General features: G+C 32.3%; 2 protein-coding genes across 2 annotated transcripts; one reads left to right on the top strand and one right to left on the bottom strand.

The window, feature by feature from the left end:
• The first annotated feature begins 832 nt into the window (after positions 1-832).
• LOC145574334 (GDSL esterase/lipase At1g09390-like) lies at positions 833-4319 on the top strand. Its single transcript, XM_081632094.1, has 5 exons — positions 833-1365; positions 2999-3184; positions 3322-3482; positions 3583-3853; positions 3950-4319. The coding sequence occupies exons 1-5, from the start codon at positions 1128-1130 to the stop codon at positions 4180-4182; spliced, it is 1089 nt and encodes a 362-aa protein (XP_081488220.1). The 5' UTR covers positions 833-1127; the 3' UTR covers positions 4183-4319.
• Positions 4320-4479: 160 nt separating this feature from the next.
• Positions 4480-6486, bottom strand: LOC145575068 (increased DNA methylation 1-like). Its single transcript, XM_081632997.1, has one exon. The coding sequence runs from the start codon at positions 6484-6486 to the stop codon at positions 4480-4482; it is 2007 nt and encodes a 668-aa protein (XP_081489123.1).
• Positions 6487-22818: the final 16332 nt, after the last annotated feature.

Below are 22818 nucleotides of genomic sequence, written 5' to 3' on the forward strand. Positions count from 1 at the left end.
GGTAACTTTTGAATTTATAATGTCTATGCGGTAGAAGTCAAGGAAAATCATTAAGCACTAAGCATAGATTAAAGGTCATTTAATTTACGAAGTATCTAAAATTAACGCTAAACAAACGTATTAAACCCGTATCTGTAAGGGGCAATTACGGAGTACATCTTAAGATAATCCTGAAGAAATATTAAGGCAGGACCTTTAGATTACAGCAAAAAGGCCAAAATTATTATTTCTTCCCTTCCTAAACAGGGTCTTAATTCCTAAATTTGCCCACATGAAATTAAACACTCTTGCTTCATATTGTACAAAGTTTTTTTTTTCTTTTTCAGTAATATTGTTAGAAATGTCGGTACATTATATTAATTCACTATGAGTAGCTAACTAGCTATTATTATTACTCGTATTATTATGGATATTTTTATTAATTATTAAGATGGTAAGAGATACGTAGTATGTGTTATGTTAGAATTATTTTACCTTTTTTTTTTTTACTTCTCCTGTTATTTAATATTTACAACATAATTCACCGACCATCATGTTACAAAATCTATAGAATTGTGGTTTTCACCTATGAAAAATATAGTCAAGTGAGATGATGTTAAATTTTTCTTACAGTATATTTTCTTAATATCAACTTTTAAATTAATCCTTTGAAATGTGTTATACAGAGTATTATATATTTTAATTGTTCCAATAATTAAAAAACAGATGAAGTATTTTATTTATGGGAGCAGTCCAAGCAGCCTAAATTGTTAAACAAGTCCTATAGTACAACAGCAACAGGTACCTCTGTAATCCAGTTCATTACTAAATCATCCTTCCTTCCTAGTTTCTCTCTCTATCCATTTACATAATTTAATCTTCTCTTTCCTCTGCACTATCCCCTTTCCAAGTTTCAGTAAGATTTTCCCAATTTCCTAAAATTGCCGACGTTTCTGTAGGACCCACTCACAATCACAAAATTACTACCATTATCACCATTAACAGCATTATAAGCTATGTTATATCAAAAACCCATCATTTTATCACTCCTATAAAAGGCAGAGTATCTCTTCAACTTTTCCCTCTTTAAATTTAGGAAATCAAACAACCTTTTAAATTATAAAGGGTACTTACTATTTTTAGTAAAGATGAAGTATGTTTTACTGTCATTAATGGTAGCATTTATAGTAATGGGGTGTCATTTTGGTAATGCAATTGGTGGGTGTTTAAAACCTCCGGTGATCTTTAGCTTTGGGGATTCTAACTCCGACACGGGTGGACTCGTTGCTGGCCTCGGTTATTCGGTGAGCTCTCCTTATGGCCGCACCTATTTTGGCCGATCCACTGGCCGCCTCTCCGACGGCCGGCTCATCCTCGATTTTCTTTGTAAGTTGGCCTTTCTATGTTATTTACTCCCTCCGTATTTAAATAATCTACTTTTGTACGCCTAAAAATATAAAATTTTGGTACGGATTAATGTTTAATTTTGTATGATCCGTTTTTTAAGTGTTAACAAACTTTTTCGGTGTGGTTACGTAAACCCAAAAATTTTATGTCCCCTTACAGAATATAGTAGTACTCTTATATTTTATGTTATTGGTAAAGTATTGAAATTAATATTTTAAAGATGAGATTAAACCATTTTTTGACACATAGTGACATAATTTAAATTATGTTAGTGACTAATCGCTTCACGTTTGTACATATTTGTACGTGGTTCGCTAGTTAGGTGCGCCTGAATTGCCTCACAAGCAAGTTCTTTGGCTCGTAGTTTACTACCCCTAATTTGTAACAACGTATATCGAGTACTTGTAGTAAAATTACGAGATTGTCACAAACATATTAGTAATATTATACTCCCTTCGTCCCTTAATTAGATTCATACTTCTTTCTATTATGTGAATAAATGCTAGAAATAGGAATCTAATAAAGAGACGGAGGGAGTACTATTTGTTTACTCGTTGACAATTATTTAGAACGAGAAACTCCTAGTTAATCCCTGACATTAGAGCATAAAAAGTAACCCGTAAAACAATAGAGAGTAATTGGTTACGAAAGTATAGGCGTAGATTCCAAACTACTCTGTGTCTCCGTGCTCCATCCTATGCCCATTCAAGGAGTAAAAATTTTGGCATTCATTTGATCTAGGTAGATTTGGCATTAATGCAGTTTGCTCAAATTTTGAATGAGAGAAGTTGCGCCCTTTCCCATTAATTGATGTCCTTGGACCCCAGTCCGTCTTTTACAAAATCCGACCGTTACCTAAGATCTGAACTTGGACATCTCATGTTATAGTGCTTTAACCTGTTATTTGTAGTTTTGAACCTGGTAGATCCAAAGTCATTAATTTTCTGGCCCTCAAAGTTTTGTACCAAAGATCTGAATAATGCAGGTAATATTATGTCATTATGTGTACGTCACTCTTTAATAAAATAAGGGTAGCTTGTATTTTGTCCATTTATAAGAGCAATTGTTGCATTTAGAGACTTGTGATCTTGGAAATAAATAAACAATGACCTATATTAGACCAATTTTGAAAAAACTTTGAATAAGGTTTCTTGAACATGTTACTTGGAACGTAACTAAACACATTCGTTTCATTTTCCAAAATAACTCCCCGAGTCCCTGTGAGTCTGTAACCCCCTTTGAACTCTTTTCTGCTCACAAAGAGTTTGATCCCAAGGAAAGTTTACAAACCAGTATATTTTGGAAACACAAATTTCTGAAATTAAGGACATAGCTTGGCAGATTCCATAATATCATAATTAGGAGTTTTGGATTATGACAATATATATTTTTTGGGTGCAAATGACTAAGGACAAGACATGATAGCAGCTTCCCATGTTTTTAATCTGTTGTTACGCTGATATTTTTGCTGAAGGTGGATCTACTGCCACAAAGAAATAATCAATTGTTTGTCCCTTAGATCTGCTATGCAATGTATGTCGGTTCATATGTCTCATTAAAAAAAGTATCAATCGGTGTTAGTTAATTCCTTACCATATGCTGATTAATGCAGGCCAAAGTTTGAATACAGAATTTTTGAGGCCATACCTGGATCCAATGGGGTCGAGTTTCCAAAATGGGGCAAATTTTGCAGTGGTAGGGTCCAAAACACTCCCAGAGTTTAAGCCATTTGCCTTGAACGTTCAGGTTATGCAATTTCTTCACTTCAAAAGCCGATCCCTTGAACTTGCTGCTTCAGGTATTTAACTGCAGCTGTCTAATTTATATAGCGTACTATTGACAACACCGTATTATGCAATGAAACAATGTCACTTTCTGTTCTGTAAGCAATAACGCGTAAGTAGCATAACGTTTTCATGTAATGACATATAACAGGGGTGAAAAGATATGTCAATGAAGAAGGATTCCGTAATGCACTCTACATGATAGATATTGGACAAAACGACCTTGCTGACTTATTTTCCAAAAATCTTACATATGCAAAAGTTGTTAAAAGAATTCCTCTGGTTATTGACGAAATCAAGAAAGCTGTGAAGGTGAATCTCATTTTCATCAAATCAATGATGATTTAGTCTTCCCGAATTCTCTCTCTTTTCTTAGTCCTCTGCTGTTTAAATACATGTATAAATTGTATAGGGATTGTATGATCAAGGTGGAAGAAGATTTTGGATTCAGAACACTGGGCCGCTAGGTTGTTTACCTCAAAAACTCTGGTTAGTTCAACACAAGGCAGGCGATCTTGATGCCTCTGGATGCATCTCAAGTTACAACTCTGCTGCAAAACTGTTTAATGCAGCACTCTTTCATTTGTGCCAACAGATGAAATCTGAGTTAGTAGGTGCTACGATTGTCCATGTTGACATATACTCCATCAAATACGACTTAATAAGCCAGGGCATGAAATATGGTAAGTTATACAAGAAGCTAGGGTAGTGGTGGATATATGATTTGATGCTGATGTGAATGTCATGTTGTAATTAACGAGTAACGTGTGATCATGCAGGATTCAAAAGTCCATTAATGGCTTGTTGTGGAGCTGGGGGGCCTCCATATAACTATAACATACAGATGACTTGTGGCAATTATGGTTCTCAGGCTTGTAGCAATGGATCTCAGTTCGTAAGTTGGGATGGAATTCATTATACAGAAGCAGCTAACGCGATCATAGCCAAAAGATTACTTTCTATGGAGTATTCAACTCCTAGGGTGCCATTCGATTTCTTTTGTCAGAAATGAGTAAAATTATCATGGAATTGGCACATGTTTTGCTGGGTAAGTTTATCAAAAAAGAATTTTTGAACTTTATACTATGATTTAAGAAGCAATATGAAATGTATCTTAACAAAAGACTCGTTTTGAAATTGGAATGAGCAAATATGACCTCAAAAAAATTAAAAAATAAGTGAAGAACAAACCAAAAACACAAACAATATTTGTGTTATATATATACAATCAGTCATCTCTGAACAAATTAACAATTTAACAAAGTAGCTACCTACTTCGAACTGTCGGTCATGGATGGTTATATATATTCTAGCTGTGTAAATTGTAATGACTCATGGCATCAGAAAAAGGTTCCAAACAATCTATCTGCTGCTCCAGCTGTTTCTCCAGCATAACTGTTCCATTAAATTGTGTCAACTGGTACATTTTCGTGTACGTAGCCAAGTTTTCCTCGCTCATATCACTGAAACCTAATCTGTTTATCCACATATGTTTAGCGTGATCTGCTGCTGGAAGCACTAATTTCTTCACCTTCAAAGAACATAGCAGCTCCTCAATACACGAGTATAAAGCTAGAAAGTACCCTTTTCCTTGGCACTTCTTTCTTGTTGCCACAATCGGAAGCTCAGCTATTTCATTACCCAGTATTCTAAGAAGACCAACTGAAACCACAGTTGATTTAACAGTTAAAAACACACAGTACATTCCTCCGAAATCCTGGCCAGAAATATTTCTGCCATGGACCATCAAAGTAATAAGATCACGTCCATTTGGTGTAGTTATAGGACTAAAACAATCTCGAATTAGATAAACCGCCTTAGACAGCAAAGGCTGATGTTCAGGAGGGCAAGATTTCCCACCCAGTAAACGCCATCGTACTTCATTATCAGCAACCTCATGAGATTGTTTCTTCACAACTTCCCTATTAATTTTGCTGGTCTCGGAGGATGGAATCACTTGTGAGCCTCTGGCAACACATTCCCTCAGAGCAACAGAAATTCTGTCACAGTCATGACAGCAGAACCACTTGTCCTTCGGAATTTCTTTCAGATCACAACGCCCATCCCCTCTCAAGCAACCAACATGATATTCCTTTTCACATTGGTCGCAGATTATAACAGTTCTATCATCAAATGTGTTGACACTATAATCATGTTTCGAGCATAGAGCACAGTTACTGCTATAATCGATTTCAGATTTCTTGACAGTTCGTCGTTGCAGTCTGATGACAGGTGGCTTCTTAGGCTTACTCAAAGGATCAACATAATCGACTTCAGAATTATCAGCTTGTGTCAATCTGCTGTCATCACTGTTCTTCCAATTGGTTTGATCTAGTCCCTCAGCTAGGGATACCGCCAAGTCATGGAGTGTAATCCCATTGACATCATAAATATGTTGGTAGGGCTTTTTTCGAATAGCCATCCCTGCATGAGCTTCAAACTGAGAAGGGCTAATCACACTGCTGCAATGACTGCAGAAAATACCATTACCCTGTTTGTATCCCTCAAGCATTATCAGTCCTTTAACACGGTAAGACAAATAAGCGCCATCTGCAAGTCCATAAGGCATGAATAGCACTTTATGCAAACTGTCATTCCTCTTTCCACCACCACCCTCCCTTTTGCTCTTTGATCCTGTAACGCGTGAGGTAGTATCTTGATTTGCTCTCTTCCCTACACGTTCTATAGGCAATGCCTCCCTTTTCCTCTTCGATCCTGTAATGCATGAAGTAGTATCTTGATTCGCGCCTTTCCCTACGCGTTCTGTAGGCAATGCACCTCGTTCAATACCCCTTTGCTCATCAACATTATGTTTATCAGCTAGGCTCAGATTAGTCGAAGATATACCATCATGAGTCCCATTCAGGAAAACTCGAGCTTCAGAGGCCGACGTATTACTCCTACATTCCTCCGAATTCTTATTAATCTTAAATCTAATCTTTAAACCCCCTGTAATGCTAACATGTTCAGAAATGTCTCTAGTAATCTCAGAAGTACAAACTCCACCTTCAGTGCATGAATTTGTTGAACTTTCTGACGTTATTTCACCAGAATTAACTTTATTATCACCACTTAAATCATTAGTATTACTTCTGTTATTATTTTCCATGCTATTTGATGCATTTTCATCATGTACACCAATTAAGTCTGAAACTCCTGAACATTCATCAGTATGATCATTTGAAGGTTCTCTTGCAATTTTTTCTTCATGTGACACGCTTAAATTGCTTTTCAACTCTGTATTTCTTGTAAATTTTCGATTTTCGACATGTTCATAAGATGGTAAGGCTAGTACATAAAGTCTCTCTTCTCCCATATCAACTAATAATGTACCTGTTCGAGTACAAATATAAGTTATACTTTGTAATTTACAAGTTACAAAGTTTAAGAATGATGACAAAAATTAACAATTTAATAACGACAAACAACACGAAGTAAAAATCAAAAAATTAAACCTTAACGCAAAACCCTAGAGTTATGTCAAAAAAAATAAAAACCTAAAGTTTAGGCCTTTAAAACGAAAAATTGACTCCAAAGTACAAATCTTTCTAAACAAGTTAAGAAATTTCAACAAATTTTCCAACAATTCCACTTCAATAAAGTAATTTAACAATCAATAATGTTGAATAACAACAAAATTTGGGCTAAAAAAATCAAAGAACACGTACAAAATCATGAACAGTTGAAAGTAAAAAAAGTAAAATTGATTGAAGTACGTAATAAATTGACTGTTACCTTATTCTTTGACGAATAAAAAAGAATTGGTTTTTTTCTTGCTTAAACAAAAAAATCCCCTTTATTCAAACTCCAATTGAATTTAAGTGGACCCTTTAATTTTCTCTCTCTTCTTCAAAGTAAAGATCCGTATTTTACAGTATGATGAATAAGTCTTCACCAATCAAAAAAAAAAAACAGTATGATGAATAAGTAAAATTGTGCGTATGTCGGTTAAAGAAGTTCTTTAAGTCGGTGATGAATTTATGTTTATGGTAAATTTTTTTTGTTTTTTTTTTTTTTTGGGAAAACGCGTTGACAGTTAATTATAATTAATCAAATATCCACGTCATTAATTAATAAAGGTCCATGAAAAAGAAAAGATATGGATGTATTTATATTTGTTAATATCCAGTGTTGTTGAATTGATATGGACTAGGATAATTGAATGAATAAACTCTATCCAGTGTATCTTTGTTTCACGCTATCTTTAAACAAAGTATTTCGTATTATACGTCCCCATTCCTACCCACTTGTTTGATAATATACTCGTGGTAATAAATGAGATATTATCATATAATCTAATATATAAAGCTAAACTTTTAGCTAAGTCACGAGACAGTGACACTTATCGTTTTAACTTTTTGCCACGTGTTGCGTCACGTTGGATATTTAGATAGACTTCGTAGGATAAAAAAAAAAATTTAAAAAATAAAAATTAGTTTAGAATTCTATTTTCAATCAAATTTAGATAGAATTTTAGGATAAAATTGTTAGTTGAGAGTTTTAATTATTTTCGATAAATACCAATAATTCATATACATAAATTGAATTATAATTTTATTCAAAAAAATATTAGATTATAACTCTCAAAGAAAAAATACCAATATTATTATTAGTCATTTATATGCCTACTACATGTTAAATTGTCACAAAAGTACATCAATTCCTAATGAATTTTGTATTAAAGATATATTTTTGAAATTTGACATAAAATTAAAAATTTATGTCAAAATTTAACAAATAACCCGAGCATCACATGGGGCACAAAACTAGTTATTAGTATAAAAAAAATTGATGAAATGCTATTTTAATTTTCTAAAATATATAATTAAATATGAATAGATGCAATGTATGAAACGTTATTTGAAGTATAGATAAAGTGTTTAGAATTGGATGAAATTTTGATTTTGTGTTGATGATATTTTGAAAAGTAATCTTTATTGTTATACTTAATGAACCTTGTGCGATGCACGGTTTGTTTGAATTTTTTAAAATATTTTTATATGTATATATATATATATTTATGTGCTAAAATTTGTTATATATTTAGATAAAAATACTAATATCAAAAGATAATATTTTATATTTAATTAATTTAAACTGGGAAATCTCATTCGCCAATTTTGCTTACGTGTCATTTAAATTATTTATTCTAAAAGAAATTAATAATCTCGTATTTATTTGGCTACCACGAAAATTTATTGTCCTACACGGCGCGCTGAAAAAATTAAATCCTAAGTGGCTCTCTAAAACCTCGGGAAAAAACTCCCCTTTATATATATATATATATATATATATATATATATATATATTAGATTTTGCTTCCAACTACGAGTAGTTATTCTAATTATCTCTTTACAATATGAGGCTAGAGTGTAGGTTTCATTGTAATCTTCGGTTTCATGGAGTTTCTAATTCACTCGGGTAGTTATTTTTTGTATGTACAAATAGACAATGAAAAGTTATAAACAAAACATAATCATCAAACCCGAGAATGGTAAAGTATAATAATGCAATTCAATATCCAAAGGTGACACAAACATGATGAATATGATAAAAATAGTATTCCGTATATTATCATTATGAATCAACCCAACCTAAAACCAATAAAAGTTATGCAACGATTACTAAACCGTACCAAATATTGAATTGATACCAAAAACACTTCACACCTTTGAACTTTAAATTCACTAGCTAGAACATGATCTGACATTACTAATTTCTCCACCTTCTTGATTAAGCCATGGGGGGTAGATGGATTGTTAGTTTGTTACTATGACCTCATATCAAATCACGCTTACATTAATAGATCCCTATACACCGAATAAAAATTCTCTATCAATTGTTTAGGAACGTTAAGCAAGTATTGTACTCCTAGCTTACAGAATTGCACCAACATCTAAGTTTTCTATTAATGAACTTTAATATAATTATATGATAGAAGGCGAGCCATTTCTATGCAGCAAATGTCAACTATCTTAGGACATGTTCCAATTTATTGGAAACAATTGAATCGAATCGAAATTAAGCTGAACAGAACAGATCCTGTTAATAAAAAAAATTACAGTATGTTCGGTTAAGGGCTAAATTCCATTATTGGTCAAGATTTTGGGTTGGACCCAAATAAGCAAAATTGAGAATGGTCTAAAACGTAGTTGGTATTCCCTCCTTTTCACAAGTAAACCGGGCTCGGCCATGTCTGGCATCCCTGTGACCACTTGTTGCTTGTTGGGTCCTAATTCTTCTGTCCGTTACTTTTATGACTTTTGATTGCACTTTTGGACGATTATCTCTATTTACACAGTGCAACCAAACGTGTTTTCTGAGGTCCTATCACGGGTATTTCACTTAAAACTTCATACACGCTCTTCGATGGCTCTCCGTAACCACTTATGTACTATACTAAAATAGGATACACTAGCTCCATGACTGCCACGTATTCCTGTTTTAAGAATATTTTTTTATTTTTTATTTTTTTTATAATACTCAATATATAGAAATTTGAAAATATATTTTCTCTCTTAGAATATAAGATAATTATATTCCGTATGTATGTATACTATATCTCTTAGTTTTGTTAAATAAATACTCTTGTGCATAATTTTAGCTAATAAATTTCCTAAAGTTTAGGGTAATTATGCTCTTGTAATTTGTATATAATCCATACCTTCCTAATGAGAAGGCAAGGATTCAAACTCTTTCATGGTATTATTTTATTTTAGATCCTAAAATCCCTAACAATATGCCTATCTTCTTCCCCACCTCTTTCTTCTTTCCACTACTCTTTAACAAACTTATTAGCTACAATTATGCACAAGAATATTTACTTAACAAACTAAGCCATATACATAAATACAAAATATAATTATCTTATATTTTAACATTCTCTTACTAATAAACTAAGAATACATATATCTTTTAAGTATATTTTTCTGAATATATAATTAAAAAATTACCATGTATGACGTTTAACATAATTAATGTACAAATACCATTACACATAATTTATAATACGTAGTATTTGTGTTTAATATCTATATTAACAATGGCGTTTACTATGATAAGAGATATTACCCCACTAAAAGAGAGTTGGAAAATTAAGGTTAGGATTGTGAGACTATGGCAAAAACCCGATTACTAAAAGCCAAACATAACTAAATCAATTGAGTTAGTTTTGGTTGATGAAAAGGTAAATTCATGTGGTAAGTTTTATATTGATTTTATCTTATTAGAATCAACAACTTCCTTTTTGTAACTTCTACGGAGTATATACTTACGTGTATTGATTTCATATTATAGGGTGACAAAATTCAAGCCAATATTAAGATGTCTGTCATAAAAGATATGGAGTGATACATATAATTTATAGAAGTGATATTTTTTCCTACAATGATAGTTAATACGAGTAATAGATTATAAATAGCCACAAATTATAAGCATTATTGATCATTTTATGAAGTTAGAAAATTTTATAAATTATATTAGTACCAAGTGTGCATAAGAATGATTTTATTTATCTATCATATATAAATTTCCATAATAGAAATAAACAAATGCATATAACAAAATAATAAATATGAAGCATGTAAGTGTATATGTACCACCCTACAAGAAACTATAATTTTCATTTTTAATATAGATTCTGGTACTAATTTTATATGTGTGTAGTCAACCATTATAGGGTTATTCAGTTAGCGTTATAAGGGTTACCCATTTAGTGTTATAGTTGTTACTTTGTCAGTGTTGTACTTTGTTATTTAAGGGTTACTAAATAGGTATAATAAGACTATGATCACTACACCTTAAAGATATAATATTTGGTAAAAATAATTTTAGTTTAGTATAAATAAGTTCAATTTGGTATATTTAATTTCAGTTCAGTAAAAAACAATTATTTTAAAGAAGAAATATAATACAAAAACAATAATAATAAAAAAAAATTATCAACAAAAATAATTTCAATTCGGTAAAAATAATTTAAGATCAGCAAAATAATTTTAGTTCAGCAAATATAAGATGAAGTGAACAAGGCTTAAAAGTTACTATGTCAATATAATAGCTAGGGATTAGTTTGTGAGTGTCATAGGGGTTAAATACTCCCTTTTTTACAAGTAGTCAAACAGTGTGACCAGTCGCACAGAAAATATGTTGTAGATTTTGTATACGTCGTCACTGGTGATATGTAAGAATGATATTCAAATTTTTTTCCTTCTCTTATATGCTTGTATATATTTTTTTTTATTTACTATTATATATATGCAATAAAATATTAAACGATTACATATAATTAAAAAAAAAAAAAGACAGATAATCAAACAATTGACAAGCCTAAACATCATTCCGAGGATAAAATTTTAGAAAAAAAAAAACCTCCGTATTAAGCTTTAAGTTAGAGGCTTTGTAGATTTTTGGCTGTCGAAGGTCTAATAGGTGTGTAGTGATGATCAGGTAAATTCATCATATAATAAAATTAAGGTAGTAAGTGATGGGATCAAAAATCCTATTTTTAAAAATTTCATGTTAAACTTTAAGTATTTTCAGAGGCCATTGAGGAGAAAAAGAATACGAAATTATTTGTGATATAAAGTACAATATATAATGACCATATTGTTATTATAATGGTAAACTTTTCCAAAAAAAAGATACTTCGTATTAAGTTAGAGGACAGATATAGCCAATTAAAGGCAAATTTTTATATGTGGCTGGCCACATCGCGTGGCAAGGGTTACTCGAGTTACTTGATCAAGAGTTACTTAAGGGGTTCGGTTAGAAGTTACTTGAGGGGTTCGGTCAGGGTTAGTTAAATACTCGATCATGGGTTAATTAAGAGGTTACTCGGTCAGGGGTTACTCGGTCATGAGTTACTCGAGTTACTTGGTCAGGGTTTACTTGAGGGGTTCGGTCAGGGGTTATTAGAGGGGTTCGGTCAGGGGTTAATAACTCGGTCATGGGTTACTTAAGGGGTTAATCGATCAAGTTTTACTCAAGGGGTTATTCGGTCAGGGGTTACTTAGTCATGGGTTACTCGAGTTACTCTGTTAGGATTTAATTTAGGGGTTACTTGAGGGGTTCGGTTAGGGGTTACTCGGTCATGGATTATTTGAGGTGTTCGATTAGGGGTTACTCGGAGATGGGTTACTCGGTCAGGGGTTACTCGATCAGGGATTATTCGAGTTAGGCCCCGTTCACTTCACCTTATTTTGGCTGAACTGAAATTATTTTTACTGAAACAAAATTATTTTTGCTGAACTTAAATTATTTTTACTGAATTGAAATTATTTTTGCTGAACTGAAATTATTTTTACTGATTTTCTATTATATAATTCTTTTTTAAGAAAACTGAATTTTACTGAACTGAACTTATTTTTACTAAACTGAAATTATTTTTACTGAACTGAAATTAATTTTACTTAACTGAACTGAAATTATTTTTACTGAACTGAAATTAATTTTACTTAACTGAACTGAAATTATTTTTACTTAATACTCCGTATTATTTTTTTAAGGTGAAGTGAATAGGGCCTTACTCGGTCAAGGGTTTACACGACAGGTTCAGTCAGGGGTTACGAGTTACTCGGTCAGGGGTTACTTGGTCAGAAGCAACTCAAGTAACCCCTGACCGTGTAGCTCGAGTAACCCGGCCACACGATATGACCAGCCACACAGAAAAATCCCCCCATTTAAAAATAAGGTGGCCAATGACACAAGTAGAAATGAGGGAAAAAAATATGACTTAATGTGGGTATTGATTATTAGTTCATTGAGTTGAATTATTTTTCAAATCTATCCATACAATTTAAGAATAAAAAAAGAGAGGTTGTTTTCAAGTTGTACTTTGTATATCATTATTTTGAGGGTTAAAAATATATGATTAAGACATATTTATAAGTAAATTCATTATTACTCATTAAATCATTTTATTTTAAAATTTGTGAAATGAATATGAGTATTAAGATTTGTAAGCCGTGCATCGCATGGGTGCTATACTAGTATACTTCTACTTTACTTTACTCGAAATATTACCGCGTCATATTCACTGTCTACTCCCTTCGTGTTTTTTTTAAGTGTTACAGTTTGACCGACACATAGTTTTAGGCAATTTAATTGACTTAAATAAAATAAGAGGTAAGTGGGGTAGTTGGAGTATTAAAAAATTGTAAAAGAAAGATAGTGAGGTTAATAGTTTATTGAAAAGTAATGAATGTGAGAGAAGAGATATAATAAAAAAAGGTAGTAGTGAGTTTGAGTGGGGACCATGAGAGGAGAGAGATATAATATTTTAATGTAGCTTTTTGCCAAAAAAATAAAGTTTAACACTTATTAAAACACGGAGGGAGTAACAGAAATCGCCTTACTTGAAGTGATCATTTTTTGTGATAGTTTTTCTTATTCATATGAGACAATTTTAGTAGAACTGAGATAACATTCACCTATACTCTTAATAATCTAAATTCAATCGATTGTGTCATATTCATTATTGGGCGTTTATCATCCACTTATTTTTAATTTTTTTGTACACGATTAACTTTATTATACAGTAATTCAAGCTGGCTAAAAAATAAAAGTTTCAAAATTCCATTATATTGGAGAAGAAAACATTATTTAAACTACTGATCACTTTCTGTGTCACAAAACTAGGCCATAATTTTCAAGTTCCTAATTATTTCTTACCCCAATAATTACAATATACATTGACTGTCAATAGATACACTGTACATATAATTTCTGCAAATGGGTGTTACTGTACTAAGTCGTCCAATATCAATGATATTTGTAGGTCTCATGGTGAAGTTTTTCTATAGTAATAAGCAGCCAGGATTTCTTAGGCTGCTTCAAGTTTCTACCACACAAAGCAAATTTTCTCGGTGTTGTGTGACGGTAACTCGACCGAGTGATGCGTGCATGATTGTGCTTGTTTGTTGCTTCTGCTTTGTACGCTAAGACTTTTCAGTGAATTTACTACTTGTAGAATTTTTTTTTTTTTTTTTTTTTTTTTTTTTGACAAAAGTACTACTTGTAGATTGCTAATGTGATATATGCACATGTGTATCCTACTTGCCTGCATGACTTTTCAATCAACATGTACACAAGTGTTTAGAAGTAATAAGTGAGTATTGATGGTGAAGTGGGCAGCAGATTAGGTTGTTAAGAGTTAGAACCAAGCCTAGGTAGGCTCGGCTTGAGCTCGACAATGGTGAGCTCAATCAAGCTTGGCTCGAAATTCAAATAATTGATTTGGTGCTCGAGGCCCAAATCCATTGTTTTCTGAACCAAGGCTCAAATGTAACTAACTAGTGTAATTTTTTAAATAAATTTTAGGACAATTTTGCAATGACTACAATATTTTTATAGCCATTGTAATTATTAAATCTAAACCGTACATTTGTCACTATAAATTTCAAGTTTTTTATTTAAGTTGACTTTAGATAAAATTGTGGGTTTCTCTTTCTCTAAACCTAACAATTACAATATTGATCCCCTTCCTTTCTAGACTCTCTAAGGCTTTGTTTGGTTCATTGTTAGTAAAGGAAAATAAGAGAAAGGAAGGGAGGGGAAAAGAAAGGAAGAGAATGGAAAAGAAGGGGATTTTATTTCCAATGTTTGGTTAATGAAAGGAAGAGAAAGGAAATTTGCTTTTATTTTCTCTTTCCAGTCGAATGAATTCCTCCAATTTTGAAAGGAAAGGAAAGTTGAAAATTTGTAAAAAGTCTTTCATTTCACTTCCCTTCCTTTCCTTTAAATTCTCATGTCATTCATCAAACCAAACATAGAAACAATATTAAAACCTTTTCTTTTCTTTTCCAGCCAAATCCCTTTAATCTAAAAGGGCCTAATCTTCATAATAATACTCCAAAATTAAAACTTGTTGCCAAAATTCCATCAACCATCCCTCCGCACCTTTCTTCCTTTTTTTTTTTTTTTTTTTTTTTTTTTTTTTTTTTTTGTGATTTAATGCTACCATGAATATATTTGGTGCTATTTGATTATATAATTAATTTGATTGATCGAACTCCTAATGTTATATTTGTGGAAATTAATTCTCAATTTCCCATCAAAACCACATATGAAATTGTTAAGGCTGTAAATATTGGCAAGTATATGAAAGTGTTAAGGCTGTAAATATTGGCAAGTCTATTCAGGATTCATCATTGGAGAAGCGGTTACGAAGTATATATCAATGGAGAATTAATTTTATTTTTATTTTTTTTTATACTAAAGGCAGTTTTTATTTGATTAATTTTACTAGCTTTGACAAAAAGAATCATGGTCAAATACATAAATGGATAAGATCTCCTCTTCAAAAATGAAGGGTGTAGATTAAAAGTAATGTAGTGACCACAATTTTTATGTAGCCATTGAATAGTCTTATACAAATAGTAAAATAAACACTAGCCTATTCAGGAGATATTAGTTTCACCAAAAAAAAAAAAATCTAGATTTTGCTTCTTTTCATTATTCAAATCTCTGTACCATTGGCTTAAAATAAGGTGGTTGGCCTTTAGTATCTAGTTGTCATTAAATTATTGATTACTGAAAAAAAAAGAAAGAAATTAGCTTACATGATTAAATAACGAGAAAATGCTAGTATATCATTTTGCTTCAGCTAACTTGCAGATAATAAATAGCCTAAAAATTTGCATTGTTTATAAGTAAAATCGCTAATGACTTCTTATTAGCGATTTTACCCTAAAATATTACAATATTGTTCTTTCATTAACATAAATCGGAGCTCCCTTCAAAAAACTTACTTTTTGATTAACTGCCATACAGAAATTTCTTTTTAATTTTTCTGGAAGATGATACTATGAGTACAAAATATGCAACAAATCTTAAGGCCCGATTACGTATAAGAAGATAGCATTACTTGAAAACATATCAAACATCACTAATCGAGTAATCGATTCAATCTCGCTTCAACTTCTCGTATACACTTGGGTGTACCAAATTCTAAACAAATTTCTTCCGTCATACAAAAAATTCAATGAATTTCTGATTTTCTAAATACAATTGTCTTATATCATACTTACAAATTATCCCTTTTGTCCTCTTTCTAATTTTAAAAATCTTCAAAATCACAAAATACCATGAATTTCAGAACCGACAATAAATGCAAGTTCCAAAAAATCGACCATCAAAATCCAGATGTAAAATGGAATCATCAAACATGTGGCTATAACCAAATTGAGCTGCTAATATTTCTGATAGCCAAATTTACAGGTTTTCAACATGAACTTAATGCAAATTAAAGTTTCAATTTTTAATTTAATATTTCTAAGTAGATCTGAAATTATAGCCTCAATCTCCCAGATTAACAGGGAATGGGCTAATTTTACTAATTTAGGATATCAAAAATGAAGAAAAGAATTACTATTATTAGAAAGATACATACCCAAAAATCTAATGTTTACATCCTATAAGAAATATTACATCATCAAAGGGAAAGATTAAGATCCAACATAATTCTACCCCCTTTATAATTATTACTCTGATCTGCTGTTTTTTTGCTCTTATCTTCTGCTGATGATCTGCTATTCCTAACAGCAGAACCACCCGCCGCAGCAGCGGCTGCTGCTGCTGTCGTTTTAGCAGCAGCAGCAGCGCGCTGGTTGGTGTACAGAGCATCAGATTTATTAGAAGCAGCAGCAGCAGCCAAGGCTGCTGCTGCAGTTTCTGTTGCAAAAATCTTATCAGTATTATTCCTACGAATTCTTACACCCTCTGCCTTCTTTTCCGTAGCGACCGCCTTTTTTGGTCGTGCTTTGGACGATCCATCAGGATCAAGAAGCTGATCACGGATGTCCTTAGCACTCCTAATAAGAGCATAGAACTTCTCTATCTTAATATCTTCGTCTTCATCATCGTCCTCCTCGATTATCTTTCTCTTCCTCGTATCCCCTTCCATAAATTGTCTCATTAGAAAAGAAGGGTGTTTTTTCAGGGGAAGAAATGTAGAATGAAGGAGAGAAGAATATAGAGTTGTTCAATGGCTTACTATTACTACATGATGAAAACCAAAGTATGTGTGGAATAGAAGAAGAGAGAAAGAAGGTGTGTTAATTGATTGGATATAGATTGCCAACAAATGTTTACTTTATATAAGATGTACTAATCAATTTTACAGAGGAGAGAGAATAAAAATTAAAAAATTAAAATAAAAAAGAGGGGAAATTATTAATTAAGTTTGACTATTATAACATAATGACTCACAGACTCCGTCGATGTTATAGTCTTTCTTTTTCTATGTTAAACTTCATTGATTTTTTTTTTTTTTTTATTATTATAATTATTATTTTTTTTAAGGTTACAAATAGCCAATATCGTTATATACACCAAAGTGCACGGTACATTTAACGTTTTTTTTTTTTTCTTTCTTCTTATTTTGATAATTGTATGATAAGATGGTTATTGCTCATTTTAATCATTAAATGAGCAAAAAAAAAAACATCACTACATCATGCACACGGATTTTATATAAAAAATTTTTAACAAGTAGCTTATATGATCCTAGTCTTCCACGTAAACATGTATGACTTTTTTTTTTCCCCAAATTGCAAATCACAGAAAATGAATAGAAATAAGTACCCCCTCTGTTTTTTTTTTATTTGCATCAATTTGAACGACACATTTGCTGAGATGTAATTTTGATCATTAATAATTTTAATTATCTATTGGTAAAAATTGTAATAAAATTATATTATGAAACTAGACATTATGACTAATCTGATGATATATTATATATGATAATATTTATTTATTTTATAGAGATGAAAAAATTAAGTTAACCATAATATGTGAATAGTGCAAAAATAAAAATGATGTATTTAAAAAAAAAAAAAAAAAAAGAGGTAGTACGATTGAATAGCGATAGGTGAAAGATTAGTTGCCTTGTACAAGTACAAGTAGCTTTATTGTATCCTTTTTATAGAATCAAAGGAGGTATAGCGAAATTCTAGCTTTATTAATAATAATAATAATAATAATAATAATAATAATTTAAGGTAAGGAGAAAGACAACCTACATATTACGTAATATATACGAGTAATGATTAGTTTCATCACAGTAAAAAAAGAAACGAAATTAATAATAAAAAAACCGTACAGTAGTAGTACTACACTACTACCTAAACAAAAATAAAGCAATTGACTATATTTCTTTATGGTCGCTGATTAAGTTTTATAAATTAAGCAAAGTATATTAGTAGGGCCAACATTGATTGTAAATGTCTAAATGACTAATATAGCCATCTTGAGTTCTTGACTAAAAAATCTAAGGGTAAAAAAAGTAAAGAAACAGATACTCCATATAATCATATATCATACACGTACTAATTAAAGGGCTAGAATAGTAAATTAAAGCAGAACTATCAAGTAATACTTAGTCTAATGATAAGAATTATGAAAACTTGTGCAAAGTGTTAGTCCAATAGGACGCTTTCTCCTTATCTATGCTGAGGGCTGTTTTCTTTAGCTTAATTCAGTTCAGTTCAGTTCAGCTCCGCTCCAATCAGTTCAGTTCAGTTCCGTTCCTAATTTCCTCCTCTCATAAAATACTCAGTTCAGTTCAATTCAGCTCTAAATCAGAAGAGGCTCTAAGTATAATCAGTACTTGGTATAAAATAATTGAGGTGGTGGGGTCGCGAAGGTGGTGGTGGGGATGACGATGAGGTTACCGAATGGTAGTTAAGAGAGAGAAAGGTAGGTTAGAGGAAGCATCATGGATTGCATCATCGTCCATAACGTAATGTTGGCCACTAGTTTGAAGATTTAATCTGATGTCATGTAGATGATGCCTAGTTGCCGACATCCTTATGTTATGCCACAAATAATATGTGGCGTCTTCCTTTTTTTTAATTACGTCAATTACTTAGTAGTTACTGCTACTACTCCCCCACTATAATTATTTTATAGAAGAAAAGTAATATTTTTTTTTATTTTTCTTTAAGGAGAAAAGGAATTATTCCTAGGAGAAAAGTATTATAAATTGCTAGTTTTTCCATTTACTTTTGACTAATTGATCAGCAAGTGACCCCTACTAACACTAATTTAGTCGTGTTTCATAAATCATGTCAAAAAAAAAAAAAAAAAACTTCAGAATGAAAATTAGTTAAAATTTTGGGAAGGAAATGAACTGTATGAACCCAATTTGCTCCAATTAAGATCTGAAAATTGAAAAGACTTGATAATTTCCTAATCACATACGTACTTCGTAATTAAGGAACATAATCGATTTCATTGCAAGCATTCAGCTTGATGATTTTTTTTTTTTTTTTTTTTTTTACAAAAACCAATCTTTGACATTGGGAAGAGAAAGTCCATGCGCATTTTTTCATCATTTTAAAAATATTACGGAGTAAATTAAAAAAATAATTTGAAGTCTAAGGTCTATCAAATTGTGAGTAGTTTAATTTTCGGTACCTTAATCTAGATTAAGTCTATCCAATTGTTATTTTAATTTTTGTCACCTTAATATTTTAATTCATATCAAAAATCAACTTGAAAATTTTAAGTCAATTCCAAACACCCATGTATACGGGATTCTGCACATTTTGACTAAAGACTTAACTCCTTCAGAATCATTAGAAGGAATATATTTTTTTTGATGAGTTAATGATATCATTAGAACAAATATTTAATCCTTAATTAAAGAAAATGATTAAATAACCTCATATCTTGTGAATTAATTAACACAAAAACATGTTAAAAAATAAATAAAAAATAAGAACCAATTCAACTCAAAAAGACAAAAACAGCTACTCCAATATTTGGGATTCCCCAATCAAAAGCTGAATAACTCATGTTTTTAATCCTCAAATAATTATTAAAAGACACCACAAAAATACTAAAATAAATTTTTTAGTCAGAGTTTATATTATTTGAAGTCTTCATTTCACTTTACGTACCCGTGTCAGATCCTCAACACTCGGACATGAATATAACAATTAGACACTTCACTTTAAGTTTAAAATCATAATTTTTTTTTTTATTTTTTTTTTAACAAAATAGCTAAGTTAGAAGTTTGAACACGTACCCGTGTCGAACATGAGTACCCGAATCCAACCAACATATGTCATAGTAGATGGGAAATTTATTTTGTTCTGACTTTCCACGTTTCTAGATTCACATGTTTTTCATACTTTAATAATATTAAAATTAATTTTCTTTCAAAAAATAAACAATTAATTAAATTGACCCTCAACTGTCAATAATTTAACTCATTTCAATCAAAAATAGTGCTGTACTCCGTGTTGTGCATTTTTCATCAATCTGAGTTTTTTTAATAAAGCAAAAGAAGAGGCATTGCTGGAAAGATATTAAAGTGTTATAAAAAAATTTGACAGGCAAAAAAGAAGTTTTGTAAATGATGCTTTGGAATTAGATTCGAGAACTCTAAAAAATGCAAAATCAGCTCCTTTCAAGAGCCATATAATGAGACGTAAAAGTAAGGCTGTTAAAAGCTGACACGACACGATAATCCGATACGAACCCGACACGAAATAAGCGGGTTTGGGTCAAGAATTCTCAACTCGTTTACATAATTGGGTCGACACGGACACGACACGAAAGTAAACGGGTTAGGTTTGGGTTGAAATTTTCAACCCGAAACCGACAAGCATAACCCGATTATATAAATGGGTTGAACGACAACCTGTCAACCCGAACCCGACACGCTTAATCTATTAATTGAGTAGTAAAAAAAACTGAAAATTTTTATTCAAAACTTGTAATTTTGTAAATTACCTTGACACCATTTATACATTTTGGTAATTTTTTGGCGGTTAATTTGGCGAAAAAATTATAATTTTCATCTTTTGTAAATTAAATCTAATTTTGCGGTTAATTTGAAACAATTCTTATGTATGGTTATATAGTTAAAACTACTAACTTTAAACCCTTGTGGTATATATTGTTAAAATTACTAACTTAAAATGGTTGTAGTATCTTTAATGAACTAATGATGTCTTTTTTTTTTTAATATTAATTAGTTTATTACATACTATTTGGGTAAAAGGTTACACGGGTAACCCGTTTAATAAGCGGGTTGGATTTGGGTCAAGGGTTTTTCAACCCGTTTAATATCGACACGAACACGAACCCGACATGACACGACCCATTTGACAGCCTTACGTAAAAGTGTGAGATAACATTAAAAAAAAGTGGAAGATTTTTCCAATACAATATTTATTGCTAATCAAGTGGAACATCTTTAGAATATCTTCAGCAATAAGATATTTGTACTCCGTATGTTTTTCCAATACAACACGTTAGAAATTAAATGTCATTATACTCCGTGTAGGAATATTGTCCTTGCCTCATTCCATTGCATAGAGTCCATTATATACAAAGCACCTAGGGAAGTATAGCAGACATAGTGACTAGGGAAATATACACTACATGGGAATGATTAATACAATGATAGTAAATGCATCAGCACAATTACATAGGCTAATACACCCCCGCAGTCTGAGCGGGAGGTAAACGAACGCTTAGACTGGAACGGAACTCCTCGAAGAGAACTTGCGGCAGCCCCTTTGTAAAGATGTCAGCGAGTTGGTATCTCGATGGGACGTGAAGCACTCGAACGTGACCACGACTGACCTTTTCTCTAACAAAATGGATGTCCATTTCTATATGTTTTGTTCTTTGATGTTGAACGGGGTTGCCCGAGAGATAGACTACGCTCACATTATCGCAGTAGACGATGGTGGCTTTGGTAAGGGGACGGCGCAATTCTAGCAGCACATTGCGTAGCCAGCATGCTTCAGCCACGACATTAGCCACTCCCCTGTACTCGACTTCGGCGCTTGAGCGTGACAATGTAGGCTGCCTCTTGGCAGACCAAGAGATTAGATTGTCGCCGAGAAAAACACAATACCCGGAGGTTGATCTTCGTGTGTCAGGACACCTACCCCAATCTGCGTCGGTGTATGAGATGAGGGTCGAAAGAGAGGATGGATATAGGTGAAGCCCAAGCTTGAGAGTACCTTGTAAGTACCGTAAAATACGACGAAGAGCTTGCATATGTTCTTGGCGTGGATCATGCATAAACAAGCATATTTGTTGTACGGCGTATGAGATATCGGGCCGTGTGAAAGTAAGGTATTGCAATGCTCCGGCAAGGCTTCGGTATAGTGTCGGGTCGGCAACCGGGGGCCCAGAATTTGCACTAAATTTTGCTTTGGAGTCGACTGGTGTTGCGGAAGGCTTGCAAGAGGACATATTTGCTCTTGTTATTATATCTTCGGCATATGACTTTTGTGACAAAAATAGCCCATTTGAATGATGGGTCACCGAAATACCAAGAAACGAGTTCAATAGCCCAAGGTCTTTCATTGAAAATTCAGATTTTAGCTTGCCCGTGATAGATAGTCGAAGAGCCTTAGACGATGTAGTGAGGATGATGTCGTCTACATATAGCAAGATATAAGCAATCTCCTTGCCATGGCAATAAATGAAGAGAGAATGATCCGATTTGCTATGAACAAATCCAATAGTAGAGACAAAATTTGCGAACCTACGATACCAAGCCCGTGGAGCTTGCTTGAGACCGTATAATGCCTTTTTGAGGAGGCATACATGAGATGGATTTTCCTTGTCACGAAGGCCCGGAGGTTGGTGCATGTACACAGTTTCATCAAGATTCCCATTCAAA

Source organism: Chenopodium album, chromosome 13 (genome assembly GCF_948465745.1).
Source record: "Chenopodium album chromosome 13, dcCheAlbu1.1, whole genome shotgun sequence".
Lineage (NCBI taxonomy): Eukaryota > Viridiplantae > Streptophyta > Magnoliopsida > Caryophyllales > Amaranthaceae > Chenopodium > Chenopodium album.